The sequence below is a fragment of the Megalobrama amblycephala genome, linkage group LG19, assembly GCF_018812025.1.
Source record: "Megalobrama amblycephala isolate DHTTF-2021 linkage group LG19, ASM1881202v1, whole genome shotgun sequence".
Lineage (NCBI taxonomy): Eukaryota > Metazoa > Chordata > Actinopteri > Cypriniformes > Xenocyprididae > Megalobrama > Megalobrama amblycephala.
In genome coordinates this window covers 21,090,904-21,109,322 of record NC_063062.1, presented here as the reverse complement: position 1 = coordinate 21,109,322, position 18,419 = coordinate 21,090,904, and the positions used below count along the sequence as shown (strand labels likewise).

At 40.3% G+C, this 18,419-nt stretch overlaps 1 protein-coding gene across 3 annotated transcripts in view; it reads left to right on the top strand.

Moving 5' to 3' along the window:
• The first annotated feature begins 672 nt into the window (after positions 1 to 672).
• The window catches only part of frmd4a (FERM domain containing 4A), a 113,888-nt gene continuing 96,141 nt past the window's right edge, over positions 673 to 18,419 (top strand). The window contains exon 1 of one of the 3 annotated variants that reach the window (XM_048169015.1): positions 673 to 1,187. In XM_048169015.1, the coding sequence (XP_048024972.1) occupies positions 1,122 to 1,187 (66 nt within the window). In that variant the 5' untranslated portion in view covers positions 673 to 1,121. Of the gene's footprint in view, positions 1,188 to 12,742; positions 13,147 to 18,419 lie in introns of those variants that run through there. The other 2 variants (XM_048169014.1, XM_048169013.1) reach the window with 2 other exon arrangements.

The window sequence follows — 18,419 nt, the reverse complement described above, 5'->3', positions numbered from 1 at the left end:
TGATCACTGGTGCAGCATATGGCCGCCTCAGTGTCGGGAAGTTTCTTAGCTTTGCATTTGCACAAGGTAAGCTAGAATAACTCAGCATGTGTGCAAATGCTCACAGGATTAGGCCTGTTTGATTAGCCAACAGCTGTTAGCATCTGTAAGTGTGCGTGTGTTCTCTGGCTACATTTTAAACTGTGACTCAAATGGAGTCACATCCTGCTATTTATAATTACAGCCCTGTGCCTCTTTCTCTCATTATTCTGTCCCACCGAATGCACATTATCACAATCCACCTCATATTGAGAAGACTAATCGCATTGCAAGCAACGTAAACAGCGGTAAACTCTCGATCGCTTACATAAGTTGGAGAGACTCTGCACATTGCCTTGTTTTGTGGCCGGGGCATCACAGAGACATTCTTGGCCCTTCGCTAATGGGCAACACAAAGCCGCATTGATCAGAAGGCCCATGTGAATGAGACGGGCATTGGACACAGACACCCTCGCGGGTCCTCCTCATCCTCATGGGTCCCGGTGCACAATGGGGTCTACTGTGGGTCCACTGCCCCCAGGAAGAGGCGGACACACTGTTCCACACACACATAGATGGTTGGTCATCCTCAGTAATGAAGTTTTGTCCTTATGTGAAGTGAGCTGGACGGTCTGTTCTTGTCTCAGTGATGTTCTGTGTGAAAGTGTTCACGGCTGGAGGAAGTGTTTGAGCGAATTAGGTGTCATGTGGTTGTCATACGGTGCAGTCTTTTAAGAATTGAGCCAAAGAAGGGGAGGTCTTCATGTGGATGCTCATACACTAGTTAGAGCCACTTTCTGGATCTGGAACCCAGTCGAACACAATCTGAAACGGGATGGACCTCTGAGGAGCACAGTCAAGAGACGTTGTGTTTGGTGTGGTCCTCTGTGATCCAATGTTGTTGATTTAAAAGAAAGGATTTTTGACATTGCATGTGGACGTGTTGACATTCCTACTATGGATGTTCAGATTTTTGGAAACTGGATGTGCATTTTGGCTGTAGTGAACAAACATTTTATGTAAACAACCTTGTTTTCTTCATATTTGAAGTTAACATCAGTTTATGTTGCGTTAGTTGTTTTGGTTTGACTGCATAAGCCATCATGACACTGGCAGCAAGACTTGATGACCTGGAAACAACTCTGGAGCACATGCTAATGGATGTGTTTGTAAGTCAAATTAAGTTATTTTTCTCTTTTTGTCTCTTTCTTTCTCCACTACACTTTTAAAAATAAAGGTTCCAAAAGGTGTTTTCACATTGATGCCGTTGAAGAAGCATTTTGGGTTTCTCAAATAACTTTTTCGTTCATAAAAAAACTTTTTTTTTTTTCTTAGTGTGAAGAACATTTTAATAATCTTTTTCCACTATAAAGTGCATTGAAAAGGTTTCATGGATGTTAAAATTCTTTATGGAACCATATTTGCCAATAAATAACCTTTATTTAACTTTAGTGTAACAAAAAAGTGGTAACACTTTAGAATACTGATCCTTCATTAATGAATAACTACACAGGAACAAATGAGTAATGCATTATTAACACCCTAGTAACTACTATTAACTAACAAGAAACTCTGATTAATGAATTAGTAAGTAATAGTGCTCAGCTGAAGGTAGTAGTTCACTATTAACTAATCAGTAACTACTATTTTTTCATACCTCCCAGAAAGTGAAGGTCATGGTAACCCACTAGTAATGACTGAAGTATTACTAAATACTTAAGAAGGAATTACTAATTATTTGGATCAGTATTCAAAAGTGAAAAACATGATAACGCTCTAGTAACTACTGAAGTCTTTGTAAACTTTTGATGTTTTTGTATGTTTTTGTACAGTAATTCCTTATGATATATTTGGTAACACTTACGTAATTACTAGTGGGTTACCATGATCTTCACTTGAGAATACTGATCCAAATAAGAAGTAGTTACTTTAGAGTTATACAGTAACTCTTGAGTTATTACTATCCAATATTTTACAAAAACATCAAAAGTTTACAAAGACTTCAGTAGTTACTAGAGAGTTATCATGCTTTTCACTTTTGAATACTGATCCAAATAATTAGAAATTCCTTCTTAAGTATTTGGTAACACTTCAGTCATTACTAGTGGGTTACCAAGGCCTTTACTCAAGAATTAATTATACATAATGCATTATTCACATTAATTACGAACATGTATAAAGTAGTTCTTAGTAGTTCTCTGGGAGGTATGAAAAAAATAGTAGTTACTGATTAGCTAATAGTGAACTACCACCTTCAACTGAGCACTATTACTTACTAATTCATTAATCAGAGTTTATTGTTAGTTAATAGTAGTTACTAGAGTGTTAATAATGCATTACTCATTTGTTCCTGTGTAGTTATTCATTAATGAAGGATCAGTATTCTAAAGTGTTACCAAAAAAGTTGCGAAAATGGCATAACAAGCATATTCTTTCAAGTATTTTGGAATAACATGTTAATACCAAGGTATATGATAACTGTTGAGTATATATAAACGAACTGTTTCTTTTTCGTATACTAAGGTTTGGGTAGTTCTGCCCAAAATGAAAATGATGTATATATTATGATTGATTCATGTCAATCCAGTCTGTTTGACTTTCTTTTCTGTGGAACACAAAAGATATTTTGAAAAATATTTCAAATACAAAGTTTCTTTTCCAAAGAATAAAAGTCAGTGGGGTCCAGTGTTGACTTTTATTGTATGAACATAAACAGTTCTTCAAAATATCTTCTTTTGTGTACCACAGAAGAAATAAAGTCATACAGGTTTAAAAGGCATGAGGGTGAGTAAATGAGTGCATTTTCATTTTGGATGGACTATGGCTTTAGGGTTTGAGTTGTTTCTTTCATCTGATCTTGGCTATTGCTCAAATGTGTGTTTTATCTGTGACTGCAAGGTGATGAAAATGATGATGCTGATGTAAAAGTTTATGCTGAAGTTTCACTGCTGTAAATAATTCAATCATCTCACCTGAGTGACACACCGCAGGCCTGACAGGTGCTTGAGACTTTTGCAGTGCAGTCTGGTAGTTTGTGTGTGTGCGACTGTGCATATGTTCCAGTTCAAGAAAAATTGCTGTAATTTCCATGATTATGATTGCACTGAAAAACAAAGCTCTGAATTTTAGTATGGTGAAAAAAATTCCATATACTTACATTAAAAGAGGGACTTGAGCTTGAGGGTCGACTCTCTTTGCTTGGTGGGCTAAGCATCCACTCAGAACACCTTTTAGGAACTGCATATAAATGCCCTGGTAGCCACTCAAAACACCCTATTTTGCACTCTTCAGTAGTTGTTTGCGTGTTTAAATGAAAGACAACTCATGTTTGAATACAATAAGCATGTCTTTCCCTATATTTCTGTTTAATGACTTTGATAATAATTAGATTGTGTAGCTGAACAGCATATGTGATTCTGCTGTCTCTCATCAAGAGCCCGCAGTGCCTTCAGGAAGTCTGAGAACAAAGCTCTGATTATTTTTACCCAACCGGTTTATAATCCCTTTATTTTAATCTCCTGACGTAAGATATTTCAACAATGCCTCTGATGTTATTTTTGGAAAAGATTAATTTTGTTCCCCAAAAAAAGCTTGATTTCCGTGAATAGTCTGTCACATTAAAAACTGGTTTTGGTGATTGTGCAATGCTCTGTCATCAGATCTTTTAGCAAAAGCAAAGAATGGAAGTTATTTTCCCAGAGGTGTATGCTGTCCCAAATCGAAAGCATTTTATATATGTCACAGAACCCTTGTTTCCCTGGACTTCAATTCCCAAGATCCTCCTGTTCTCTACACCTGCACTCACTTCCCTCGTCAGCTCCTCATCAGCACTCATCACCTGCACCTGGACTTGATCATCTGCACTCCCTTTATAATGCACTCACTCCCTGCACTCCTTGTCCGTTCTCTGTTTATGTTAGACGCTTGTTTGGTGTACTCTGCCTTTGTTTATATTAAAACCCTGTATGTTTGTGGAAATCCGTTATCTGCCTCATCTCTACACCACCAGCCGTAACAGAAGAACGGACCAATACAGTTTGGATTTTCCACAAAAAGAAAAAAAATGGAGACTTCCACCAGCTCCCTGGCTCCTGCTCCTCCAAGGCCTCTCTCCCATCTGGCAACTGGCGATCGGCTCATCGGGCTTCTTCAGGTGGGTCGTTCGCTGGAAAGGTATGTGGAGGAGTTCGTTGAGCTTGCTTTCTTGTCTGACTGGCCTGAAGCATGTTTAATCTCCCTGTTTCTGGATGGACTGGACGACAACACTATCCGTTTTGATGAACCTGATTATCGTTTCTCCTTAAGCGAAACAATCAATTTTATTTTGTGGTTAAATGGCTCCAAATTCTTCGTGGATGAGGTTCAGGATAAGTGTATGTCTCCAGTCCATCCAGAGACACGGTTGGCCGGGCCAGTCAGTCAACCTCCGGCTTCCTCCGCATACCCCTCCAGCGAACTCCCTGCCTGCCCCACACGGAACCCACAATCCTCAACTGGGTCCCGTAAGCGGAGGAGGAGGAAGCAAGCCGCTCCAGTATCTCCAGAGCCCGCTCCAGTCTCTCCAGAGCCCGCTCCAGTCTCTCCAGAGCCCGCTCCAGTCTCTCCAGAGCCCGCTCCAGTCTCTCCAGAGCCCGCTCCAGTCTCTCCAGAGCCCGCTCCAGTCTCTCCAGAGCCCGCTCCAGTCTCTCCAGAGCCCGCTCCAGTCTCTCCAGAGCCCGCTCCAGTCTCTCCAGAGCCCGCTCCAGTCCCCACAGAGCCAGCTCCAGTGCCTGTGGGGATTTTAATTGTATTTGAGGGGATGAACGAGCCCGCTCCAGCCCTTTCCGAGCCTGCAGCTCCAACCCTGTGCGAGCCACCAAGTGAGGTGGCCTGGCTTATAGACTTTTGGACAGAGCCAAGTTCTCCAGTCTCCGCCGAGCCAAGTTCTCCAGTCTCCGCCGAGCCAAGTTCTCCAGTCTCCGCCGAGCCAAGTTCTCCAGTCTCCGCCGAGCCAAGTTCTCCAGTCTCCGCCGAGCCAAGTTCTCCAGTCTCCGCCGAGCCAAGTGCTCCAGTCTCCGCCGAGCAAGCCGCTCCAGTCTCCGCCGAGCAAGCCGCTCCAGTCTCCGCCGAGCAAGCCGCTCCAGTCTCCGCCGAGCAAGCCGCTCCAGTCTCCGCCGAGCAAGCCGCTCCAGTCTCCGCCGAGCAAGCCGCTCCAGTCTCCGCCGAGCAAGCCGCTCCAGTCTCCGCCGAGCAAGCCGCTCCAGTCTCCGCCGAGCAAGCCGCTCCAGTCTCCGCCGAGCAAGCCGCTCCAGTCTCCGCCGAGCAAGCCGCTCCAGTCTCCGCCGAGCAAGCCGCTCCAGTCTCCGCCGAGCAAGCCGCTCCAGTCTCCGCCGAGCAAGCCGCTCCAGTCTCCGCCGAGCAAGCAGCGCCAGTCTTCGCCGCCGAGCAAGCAGCGCCAGTCTCCGCCACCGAGCCCTTCATTATGAACTTTGTAAAGACTGTTTTCCCTCCCTGCCTCCCTCTCCCGCCTCCTCCCATTTATGTATACACTGAACCTTCACCTCTAGCCCCCTCGCCCAGATCTCCACCTCGGACCTCTGGGCGATTACCGTCACCCCGGCTCCAACCTCCCTCTGCTCCACCGTTGTCCATCAGGCCACTAGTCTCACCAGTCTCCATCCTGCCTCCGCTCACACCTTGGTCCCTCGTCTGCCTGCCTTCCCCTCTGGACTGCACTCCTCCGTCTCCGCTCCGTCCCTCCGTCCCTCAGTTCCAGTTGGCCTCCTCACTCCCCCCGGTGTTCGTTTTGTTGGCTGTCCTCCTGCTTCCACTGCGGCCTTCTGGAGCCCCGGCTGCGCTTCGGTCGGCGGAGCCTTCGGTTCCGCCATCACCCGCCAGTCCTTCAGCGACGCCTGGGCTCAACGCCTCGAAGGCTTCGGCTCCTGACCCGCCATGGCTGCCCGCTGCACCTGACCCGCCATGGCTGCCCGCTGCACCTGACCCGCCATGTATGCCCGCTGCATGTCTGCCCGCTGCACCTGACCCGCCATGGCTGCCCGCTGCACCTGACCCGCCATGGCTGCCTTCAGCCCCTGACCCGCCATGGCTGCCTTCAGCCCCTGACCCGCCATGGCTGCCTTCAGCCCCTGACCCGCCATGGCTGCCTTCAGCCCCTGACCCGCCATGGCTGCCTTCAGCCCCTGACCCGCCATGGCTTTTGAACCTGCCCTGGAGACCTCCACTCCAGTTTGCTCCTCCCCCTGCACCAGCTTGAGGTCTCCAGGGCGCCCGCCCCCCTCCCGGTTGTTTCATCTACGGCGCGAGGACGCGCCTACCGGGAGGGGGGGGTAATGTCACAGAACCCTTGTTTCCCTGGACTTCAATTCCCAAGATCCTCCTGTTCTCTACACCTGCACTCACTTCCCTCGTCAGCTCCTCATCAGCACTCATCACCTGCACCTGGACTTGATCATCTGCACTCCCTTTATAATGCACTCACTCCCTGCACTCCTTGTCCGTTCTCTGTTTATGTTAGACGCTTGTTTGGTGTACTCTGCCTTTGTTTATATTAAAACCCTGTATGTTTGTGGAAATCCGTTATCTGCCTCATCTCTACACCACCAGCCGTAACAATATAAGGGTGTGATGTAATTGGACTCTGAAGTAAATAAGTATTTGAGCCTGAGGTAGATGCTCTTGTGTTTGAACCTTGTGATTTACTCTCATTTCATTTCAAAAGTATGGGGTTGGTTAAATTTTGTAAATATTTTTGAAAAAAGTCTCTTATGCTCACCAAGACTGTGTTTATTTGATCAAAAATACAATAAAAATGGCAATTTTGTAAAATAGTTTTACCATTTAAAAGAACTGTTTTCTGTTTTAATATATTTTATAATTTAATTTATTCCTGAGATGCAAAGCTGAATTTTCAGCATCATTACTCCAGTCTTCTAATATGATGATTTGATGATAAAGGAACAATCCTTACAATAATCGGTGTTGAAAACTGCTTAAAAGTTTTGTGGAAACCTTAGCTTTTTCCATCACCCTGTTTTTATGTGCATTTTGAAGTATTGCATCAGAAACGAGTGATGGAAAAAAGAAAGAAAAAAATCCCTTAATTTGCAAAAAAAACAAAACAAAAAAAACAATTCAGGTGGTTTTTGACTTGTGCGAAAAAGAGTTAATGCAAATAATGGGAAATAGAAATGCATTTGCCTAATAAATTCTGATGTAGCGAACTTTAAACCCACGCAACTAATTGGCTGTTTCACTGATGGTGTTTTATTTACTGTTGGTTACTAGGTTACCAATACCACCATCATCCGCTTGAACAACTTGATGGAAACGTACCTAGTTCGCATTTATTTGTTTTGTTTGTTTGTTTGTTTGTTTGTTTTGCGAACTTTGAAAAGATTTGTTTGTTTTTCAGGATTCTTTGATGAATAAAAAGTTCATAAGAACAGCATTTATCTGAAATAGAAAACTTTTCTGAAAACTTTTGTGACGTTATAAATGTCTTTCCTTTCCTTTTTCATCAATATAATGCGTCTGTCAGGGTTATGTTTAGTTCTTTTCAGTTTGATTGTGTTTTAGTTTCCCTGATACCATTTGCTTCTAGTTCCTTGTTAGTTTCCATATTTACCCATTTGTTTTCATAGCTCACCTGTTCTCAGTTCCTTTGATTATTCTCCCTGTGTATTTAAGCTCTCAGTTCCCTTTGTTAAGTGTTCGGTCTCGTTTATGTTAGTGATTGTGCAAAACTTATTCCTGTGATCTCCTGAGTGTCTTTGTGCGCTCACTACAGCCTCAACGTTACAACATAAAAGTTTTTTTTTTCTTCTTTCCAAATGGCAGAGGGCATGGCCAGTAGTTTGTCACTGGTCACCATGGGAACAGTGGGGTGGTGTAAAGGGCATAGCTGGCCATGACTCCATTTTATTGGCCCTCCATCACACACAACTGCACAGTGTGTATGAGTGAGTCTCCCAAGAGTAACAACGGCCAACTAGAGGACAGGGTGAAACCGGCCACTATAAAGAATAAGCGATAAAGCCCATTGTGCGTGTCTGTTTGGCTTTGGCTTGTGCGTTTGGCAGCACTGCAGTGTTGTGCTGTGTTCAGTGACTTCTATTGTAAATGCACCTCACACACACTGCATTGTCCCAGTGTTTCAGCCTAAAGAAACTGCAGGTTCTTTCTTTCATGTTTCCAGCTCACAAAGCAATGTCACCCAGTATTCAAACTTTCCACCAGGGACAAAACAGTTGGTCCCTCTCGCTGTTGTGGATTATTTGGTGTTTAAAGAATAGGTCTTTCGTAGATATTTGTGTGTCTTCGTCATGTGTTATGTAAGATGTCTTTCAGTGCATGTACTGGTGAAGGGGGCGACTCCCATGTATTGTCTCACAATGATATTTCTGTCACTTTGATATTTAAAGGGGCCATATCAAGGAAAACGAGATTTTAAAAAACTTTATTTATTGCAATTGTATCTTATAATATAATTATCTTACAATATAAATTGTTGTCACAATTACAAACTTATTTCCCAAATTTGAATTTTTAATACTGTATCTCATAAATGCAATTTTATTTTCTGTGATTGTGACTTGTATAAAGGGTCATGAACTGCATTGTTTTATTGTTTTATAATGTTTCCTGGGGTCCACTTATAATGTTAATATGATTTTTACATCAAAAATTGTCCATAATTTAGAAATAAAAGGCATTTTTGCTACCCTGATTTTAGCCCTCTGATTTGAACGCTTTGTTTGAATGGGCGTTTCTGCTCTGAGACTTCAGTGTAAACACATATATCAGATCAGGCATTAGAATTAACAGTTAATTACATGTTGTTGCATTACTGTCGAGTCCATATCGTAAAAGTCTGTTTGCAAAGCCTGCGCCGAAATGCGATTGATTTACCAAAGAACCTAGAGTGAAATTGTGATAATAAATAAATAAAGCTCAACTGAATATTCACATTGTTGAAAATAAATAACCATAATACTAGCATTAGGATCATTTGAAAGGTAATGTTATTTTTGTCTTGTATCGCTCTCCTCTCCTAACACTAACACGGCATTGGGCGGGGCTAACGTTGCAATGATGAAGTAGACGTTGATTTCTTCTGCGGAGGTGGGGTTTCACCTCTCTATGCACATTCCAGGATCAGTCGTTCGATGGGGCTGGTGTCAATAAAAGCTTTTATTGGACTAACAAGGAAGTTTTCAGTTCTGAAACTTACAGGATATTCTTATAGTATGATGACCGCTTATATATCAAAAGCTCAAGGAAAAGTTGATTTCTCAATTCATGACCCCATTAAAATTACAACTTAATTTCTCATAACTACAACCAAAATCTTACAATGACATTTTATTTCACAATAGCAAATTTATTTTCCATAATTGCAACTATTTATATTTCACAAATGCTACTTTATTTCCCGTAATTGACTTTATAGTTTACACAATGACCTCATGTTACAATTGCGACTTCATTTTTCATAACTACAACTTTAAACCTTACAATTTTTACTTTATATCTTACAGTATGGCTTTTATATTGCACAATTGTAAGTATATTTTCCATAATTGCAACTTGTTATATCTCATAAGTGCAACTTTATTTTCATTAATTGTAACGTTGTATCTTACACTATGAGTTTATATTTCACAATTGTGACTTTATTTCTCATAATTTATTTCTCATGCCTTATATCTCACAATATGACTCTTTTTTTTTTTTTTTTTCTTATTTTAAACTTTGTCACAATAATGTGTTTTATTTTTTTCTTGAAGTAGAGACTGTTTTCAATAGAAGGTGACCTAAAAAGATCATATGAAACTAAATTGAATTAAGGTGCTGAAATTGTTTTTTAGCAGAATACATTTACTAAGATTGACAAAAAAATAAAAATAAATAAAATGCTATAAAACCACAGAATACATATTTTTTGCTATAGTGATAGCTCAACCTTTCAATATTCTCTCCGGAAACGGATCAGTATTTCCAAAACCATCTGCAGCACTTGATAACAGATATGTGCTTTATTTTAATGAGGAAAATTAAAGTGGCTGATAATTTATAGACTCAATAACCCCAGGAGCGTTATCAATTTGCTTCACTGAAGTGAATTATTCCAACATGGCGAACAAATCCTTGCTGTCAGCGCTTGTGTTTTCCCTCTTTTTTTGTTTCACTCTGCATTCTCAGCCTCACCCTTTCCCACGACAAGTATTACGAAACCCTTTCCTTCTCCATCTAATTGTCTTCCTTCCAAAGTTGGTCTTATACCAGGTTCAGACCTCTGAGAAGAGCGTTGGTGTGGATAGATGTTTGTGTGTGTGTGTGTGGGGTTTTGCAATAATTATGGTAATTTATGAAAACTCACTCTGGATAACAGCCACACAGACTGCAATGGACGCCATCTGAGACAAACACACACACACACACAGTGCCATGGGCTAAGATTACAGGGTGCAGTGTAAACAGGGTCTGGGAGAGCCCCTGCAGTCCCAGAACAGAGGCAGAGCTCCAGAACTCCATTAAAACATCTCAGCAAGATTCAAGCAGCCTCCCCCATGCCCTGCCGTCCACTCTCTTTTGTGTTATTGAGGGTGTTTAGAGATTTTGTTTGCATTTTTATATTGGATAAATTGATGTAAGAGTGTGAGAGGTTCATTTACCATGTTTTATATAGTGTCGTGTTGTTTGAATGGTCACCTATTTGCAAAAATGGTCTGCTGTGTTGGAGAAAATGCTCAGGCAGGTGTGTTTGTCTGTATATACTGTGTGTGTGAGTTAGTAGCTGTACCCTCGGGCGTTTTATCCACTCTCGGGTTGTATTAAGAATGTCACGGTTACGCAGGAAGTAATAGCTTGGTTTAGTGTGTGAGTGGAGAAGGAACCAACAAACACGGTGTGACAAATTTATCAGTTCCCCTGTTCCCCATCTTGGTTTACCACACTGGCATAATTTAGCTATAAAGAACAGTTCCTCTACATCCATAATGTAAGGCAAGTGTGTAAAGAGCCATCCAAACCCTCATTGACTTTGCAGTATGGTAAAAATAGAAACAGTTTTTAATATTCCTAATCTAGAGCAGCTACTGAATGAATGATGCTGAGCAGGAATTGGAAGGAATGATCCGCTCTCTCTCTCTCTCTCTCTCTCTCTCGCTCTCTCTCTCTGAATAATTATAGAGAGAGGGAAGGGGAGAGTGGACCCCTATCTGACCAGGGCCCTTAGAATAGGGTGTTTTTTAGTGTGTTACTATGTGGTTGCTAGGGTGTTCTGTGTCAAAAAGAGCCCACCCTTTATGATATTTTTGCCTGTTTTTGTCATTGAATGAAATGTGTTTTTGGTATTTATCTAAACTTTCATCACAATGCATTCTGGGATTGCCTTGTCCACAAGGGACCCATCCAATGCCTCATTAGAAACTGGTCAAAACGATCTTAAAAGGCAGCGTACGCTCTAAAAAAAAAATACTGTAAATAAACTAAACAAATTTACACAGTAAAATACCGTTTTCCATTTAAACTGTAATATACCATAGAACATTGCATTCTGGGTAATATTATTTGTCATTTTCGAGAAAGTAACCTATAGGCCTAATTTCTTAAAACAACATATATTACCCAGAATGCATTGTTTTTATGGTATGTTACTATTTCAGTGGAAAACAGTATTTTACTGTGTAAATTTGTTTCATTTTTTTTTTTTTTTTTTTTTTTTTGATGGGAGGAATAGTACCATCAAAATAGTTCACCCCAAAACACAAATTCTGTCCAATTCTGTTCATCCCAATTCATCATTTACTTATGTCAGTCTAGATATTTTTGAAAAATATCCATACAGTGAAAGTCACCCCATTGACGTCCATTCTATGGACAAAGGCATTTGAAAATACTTCTTTTTAAGTCAATCATAGAGGTTTGGAACAATACATGAAAACAGAATTTACAATTTTTGAGTCAATCAGCGAGGCACGCAACTCAAGAGTTTTCAAGAGTTTTGAGCCAAAGATTGATTCCAATTGTTTCTTGAACATTACAGGTTAGTTCTTGTAAAATATAACGATACATGTCACATCCTTCCAGTGCATTTTCCAGACAGAAACCTCCTAAAAAACCTACTTAATACTGCTTGCTTCATTTACTTCTGAAGAGCAGAGAAGGACGGACAGGCGTTTAGTGCTGTTTTTAACAAGACATGGTCCCTGTTAGGACATACAGGCGATAATGTCCTACACACACATGCAACGATCCCTAGTGCGTAATCTTGTTGGCAGCTTGAGGGTATTTTCCCTTTATGTGTGTGTGTGTGTGTGTGTGTGTGTGTGTGTTTGTGTGTGTGTGTGTGTGTAGTCTGTCTGGTGAAAGCAGCCATGGGATTTACAGCTAATCTGAACAGCAGATGGCAAAACATCAGATATTCTGTTTGAGCAGGAGAATGGATATTTTACAACACACTCACACACACACACACTTTATCCCTCATCATAAACGTTGACATGTACACAACAGCATGAACTTTGCTGTATAAACACACACATACATTCTTGCATAGTGTCACGTGACCCACTGCGTGTGTATGTGATAATACTCATATTAATCCAGTGACCTGGATTGAGTTTGACTGGAGGAAGCGAAGCTGACGTATCTAGAGCGCACGCCATTCCACGGCTACTTCCAGACACAGAGAGAGAGAGAGAGAGAGAGACAACAACCTCCCTCCCTTCTGCTCTCTCTCTCACTCACACACGCTTCTCGTAAGGAAGCAGTATGAAAGCTGCCACAGTATGGGCTGAAGACCATACTGAGGACGCCCACCTCTGAAAGACACAGGCAAAACGAACACAAAGAGTTCAAGAAACAACAACAAAGAAGGCACAAACACATTTAAAGGGGGGAAACAGGAGAGACAGGCTGGAAAATTGGAGGGTGGGAGCCGTGGAGACGGAGCGAGAGAGAGGAACAGCCCGTCTGTCTGTGGCGGGACAGCAGACGCCGAACGCTCGCGGACCAGACGCTCACACGCACACCATGGTGGTCCAGGCGGCCGTAACGCCCGGTAGGACCCGCAGGCTCCTGCTCAAGCTGCCGGTGGGGACGCTGAGGCGAAATAGCGAGGAGAGGGTAAGATGTGAGACGTTGTGTTTCAAGGTTATCAAGGACTGTCACTTGTGTTAGTTTGTGCATGCAGAAAATGGAGATGATTAGCCGATTTTGTCTTCACATAATGGACGTGCACCTGCATAAATCCTTTACACAGAATCTCTGTGCAGTTCTCTGTGAATTGTTGTTTTAATGAGAGGGTCACTATCATGGTTTTGGCTTTCTGAGGTCTATGACAGTTCGAATGACAGTGAAAAGTGTTGCATAATAGTGTTTGTTCACTGAAGATACAGGTTATCTACTAGACATCACCGTTATTATCCCAAAACATGCAGCAGCTTGCCCAGTTATGTGAATCATGTTAGCAGACAAAACACTCATACAGTGAGCTACACTTCACTTGACTGTCATTTAGTCATTCGTACAGATGTGCATTATGTGAGTGTACACACATGGTTCTGCTTTCATTCTGTGTATTGGTGCGTACATCTGTGTGTGTGTGTGTGTGTGTGTGTGTGTGTGTGTGTGTGTAGGTGTGTGTGTGTGTGTGTGTGGACATTTGGGCCATCAAAAAAAAAAAAAAATTTAATAATTATAGTGATCCATATTCTTGAAAAACTATCACAAATGCAATTTAGCATGATGATTTCAAGCCTACCATGTAGTCATCATCAGACCAATCAAATGGTATATATAGCCATTTTAAGTTTTAATCTTGAATTATTTATATTATTTAATTATATTATAATGATGAATAATATATATATATATATATATATATATATATATATATATATATATATATATATATATATTATAATTTATATAATTTAACATTAATATATATATATATATATATATATATATATATATATATATATATATATATATATATATATATATATATATATATATATATATATATATATATATATATATATACTATTTAATATATAATTTAATGTAATAGACACAGACAGACATGTATAATTAGGGCTGCACGATTAATCGCATGCTATTCTCACGCGCATTTCGTCAGTAAAGCCGGTTCCCTGATTACCGCTAAATCGCCATCACCTGTTTTTAAACAGAGCGCCTTTTAATAGACGGAGCCGTAGTTCACGGACAAGCCACGCAATATCGCGTTCATTATCGCAGGCGATTCATCTGCGATATGAACGCGATATTGCGTGGCTTTTCAGTGACCTACGGCTCTGTCTATTAAATGCCGCTTCATTTGAAAGCAGGTGATGGCGATTTAGCGGTAATCAGGGAACCGGCTTTACTGACGAAATGCGCGTGAGAATAGCATGCGATTAATCGTGCAGCCCTATGTCTAATTATGAAAATATTAACATGAATAATAATGAATTATTAATATTATTTAATTATATATTTATATTATGATTATATATATTAACGCATTAATGCATGCGATTCATTCAAAATCCTTAACGCGTTAAAATAATTTAACACATTTAACGCAAAATAATTACTGAAGCATGTGAAATGGCATCATTAACGTAATTTATGTCACTTAGTTAAATGATCTTAAAAGTCCATGCTGATTGGGCTACATCAGAGATGGCAGAGAGAATAGAGACTTATTCATTCCAGTGTCTGTTTCGCTTTAAAACACGAACTCTGTCATATTCTGTCATTGTATCTGAAGAGCGCGAGCCCTCCCACATCATGTATGAGCGATCTCGACGCACCTTTTTTGGAAAGACCCCTAAATTTACCTTGAAAAAAGCTAAAAAATACAGTTTTGTGAGAATCACAATCAATCTGATGGCAAAATGGGCGTGTTAAACAAGATAAATGGTGTATGCTTAATTTCACGATTAATCGTGATTAATGTGAAGTTTGATAGTATATATATATATATATATATATATATATATATATATATATATATATATATATATATATATATATAATATACATCGCATCAGCCATTTAAAATATCCTCTTCTATCAAACTTCACATGATATAAAAAGAACACGTACTTCTCTTTATGCGGTGGTGAAGTGGCCTACATTCATGGCTTTTTCATATGGCTGTTATGTGCTAATTTGAATCTAGTCCCACACTAAAATTGCAAGATATGTTTAATATTTCACAATGCTGTAGTACGCAGTACTCTCTCTCTCTCTCTTTCTCTCTCTTTGCGACGAGACAGATGTGTGTAATTATAGCAGTTTGAATTATTGATTAGTGGATTTCCTCACGCACGTTACTTTTACTGCATCCCTGCGGAGTTCTCCTCCTCTTCGCTGTCTTTCTCGTTCGCTCTCTGTCATTCTCGGTGGCCTGAGGCTGCCGTGAGTTTTAGTGGAGAAATTGCAGACACTTAGCTCTAACTGCATTGTGGCATGATGCCTACATGCATGTACATGCAGACTCGCATGCAAATACTTACTCGAAATTCTTCTCATTCTCCATTATATCCAGCATTGTGAGAGAATGTGAATCTGTGTGTGCGTGTAACTCAGATTCACTGTGATTCTTCATTACAGTGAAAGCAGCTTTACAAAACTCTCTTTCCACCGTCAGCAATGCTGAGCCGGTGGGCAGCAGAATCCATCCACTTAACTAATCTAACACGAATGTCGTTAGTGCACTCCACACTACTGTACCGTGACTAATGTGAGATTCTCTTGATAGCCGTTTTTAAAACTGCTCTGCATTGAATGCGAGTGCAAGCACGTGTCAAAGAAGGATGGATACGGTAGTCAAGACTAAATCTTCTTAGTTTTGACCGGTACCAGCTGGAAAGGAACATGCTACCATCTGAGATACTACTTTACCTGCTGAGACGAGTTAACAAAAGAGATTGGCAACTTAATCTGAAGTCCTGCTGATAGGAACGTCAGATACATGTGGGCCAAAATGTCTGTTTTAGAAGTGCTTTTGGAAAAGATGTTTATTTTATTTTTTGTTTATTCAGTCTTAAAATGAGATGAGAAAAAAAAAATATAGTAGTCAACATTTGAAGTGGATCAATAAAGTTCATCAAAGTTGTCCTAAGAAGAACGTTTTTGATGAAAGGTTTTGATCCACTTCAAATGTTGACTACTTGCAAAATGAGTCGAAATGAGCAAATTTAAAAAACTAGTTATAGTAATTTTCAGAACCTATTAAAAAACCTTCAAAATGATGTATGATTTGTTGGAATCTGACAAAAAATAACCGAGCTACACCTGTTTGAAGATAGATAGAGTCAGCAAAGTCAGTTTTGAGAAAAATCGAGTTAAGCCGGGCACACATTTAACGACTAGCTAACTGAAGCAGATCGATTGAAGCAGATTTACATACTTACAGATGGAATTTGAACACTGACTGTAATCGTAGACTGAACGCAACTGGCTCTGACTGGACGCGTTTGAGCGCAATTAGTCATAAGTATCAATTTACATTCATAATCGGCCTTACAATCGTTAAAGCCGGGGACACACTTAACGATTGTAAGGCCGATTATGAATGTAAATTGATACTTATGAATGATCGCGCTCAAACACGTCCGGTCAGAGCCAGTTGCGTTCAGTCTGCGATTACAGTCGGTGTTCAAATTCCATGTGTAAGTATTTAAATCGGCTTCAGTCGCAAGAAACAATCGCTGTGTGTTGAGCACAGTCTTAGAATGTTTTAGCTAGTCGTTAAATGTGTGCCCGGCTTAACCCTTAAATGCATACCTCGGTCTTTAGTGACCCGGGACGTCATTCATTACCCTCCTCCTCATTCATTTTTTAAAGTTAGACATCAGCCTTCTTGGTATTCCTCAATCAATTCATTATAAAGAATATAACAAGAAAAAAATCATAAAATTATAAAAGAATGACTATTTTTGTATTAATTTTTTGTAAAAATTGTATAGGGTCACAAACGACCCGAGGTGTGTATGAGTGTACATATATTTTTTCTGCACAATATTGAATCTTAGATGACAGAATAAGTGAAATTCACCTTTATTCCACATGGTGGCAATGTCTGATACACAATGCTGAAGTGACAACTCATTTAGACAGAAAACGAAATAATAAGAAAAAAACATGAAATGGCTCAGCAATTTACTGCAGAACAAGTACTGAACGCAATCAAATATGACTGTAACTGTTACTGGATGGATCTGGTGAAGCTGTTAGCGATCAAAATATTGATTTTGAAGATGTTGAAAATTATATAGTTTTGAGAATACGTTTGAGATCGCGAATGGGCTCATATTCGTGAACTCAAACATAAAACTAGCCTATTATTTGCTGAATTTACTGGGAAATGAGCTCTGACAAGGACAGTGGTGATGGCATAAAACATCTGCTCAAACGGAGCCCTTTCAAGCTCCAAAATGTAACAAAATATGCTTTATTTTATTCTTCTGTAATTGATACTCTAATATCAGAGGAGTTTTATCTTATTGCGACAGGTAGAGATCCTTCCGTGTTAGATATAGATCCGGGTCGATAAAGACCCGAATATGTAAGAATGATTGGCGAAACAGTCATACATTTAAGGGTTAAGTGAATGTGCGGCTCTAGAGTTTTCTGAATGTTCTAAAACAAAATCACCTAGCAACCATACCTTAACATCCCTGTTAAAGGGCCGTTCACATATCACGTCTAAAAACACGTAGAAAGCGTGGGCGTGCCGCTTTCTCCTTCTTTTCAAAGCGCTTGCGCTCCCGTGGTGTCTGTCGTTGAGAGAACTGCGCTCTCCACAATGACAAGGAAGTTTCAGCAAAGGATTAATTGATTTCTAACCCTTGCATTAGCTTTACTACTAGATATATGTATGGAGATGAGATATAAAAACCTGCCCTTTACAGCTATGATCAGCTGTTTGGCTGAGCTTTCGATGTTTTGTTACGGAAAGGCCGAAGCTGATCGGTTGGTTCTTGTCACATGACCTGCGGTGCGCTTGCGAAATTCTGAGAAGTTGAGTATTTTTCATCTGGATGCGCCTGGAAAATGCACCTAATTTGGCACAAACCTCATCAAAACCAAATATATATATATTCAACTTTTTTTCAATATTTTGAAGTACTGTTTTCTTCAATATTTTGAAGTACTGTAATACTGTTTATATGTGTATATCCAGATTGCTCGTTGTCTGAGGCGTCTTTGTGCGCGCGCTTCAGATCTGTCAGTCAGCGCAAGTAAGATCGTTTTGTTTACATCAGCATGAGTTTTGAAAATCGCATTTCATTGGTTCAGACTAATGCTATCAAAAATTGACTATGAATATTCACAAAGTTGGAATGCTGCGCTTTAAAACGTTTTTTTTTTTTTCTTGGGTG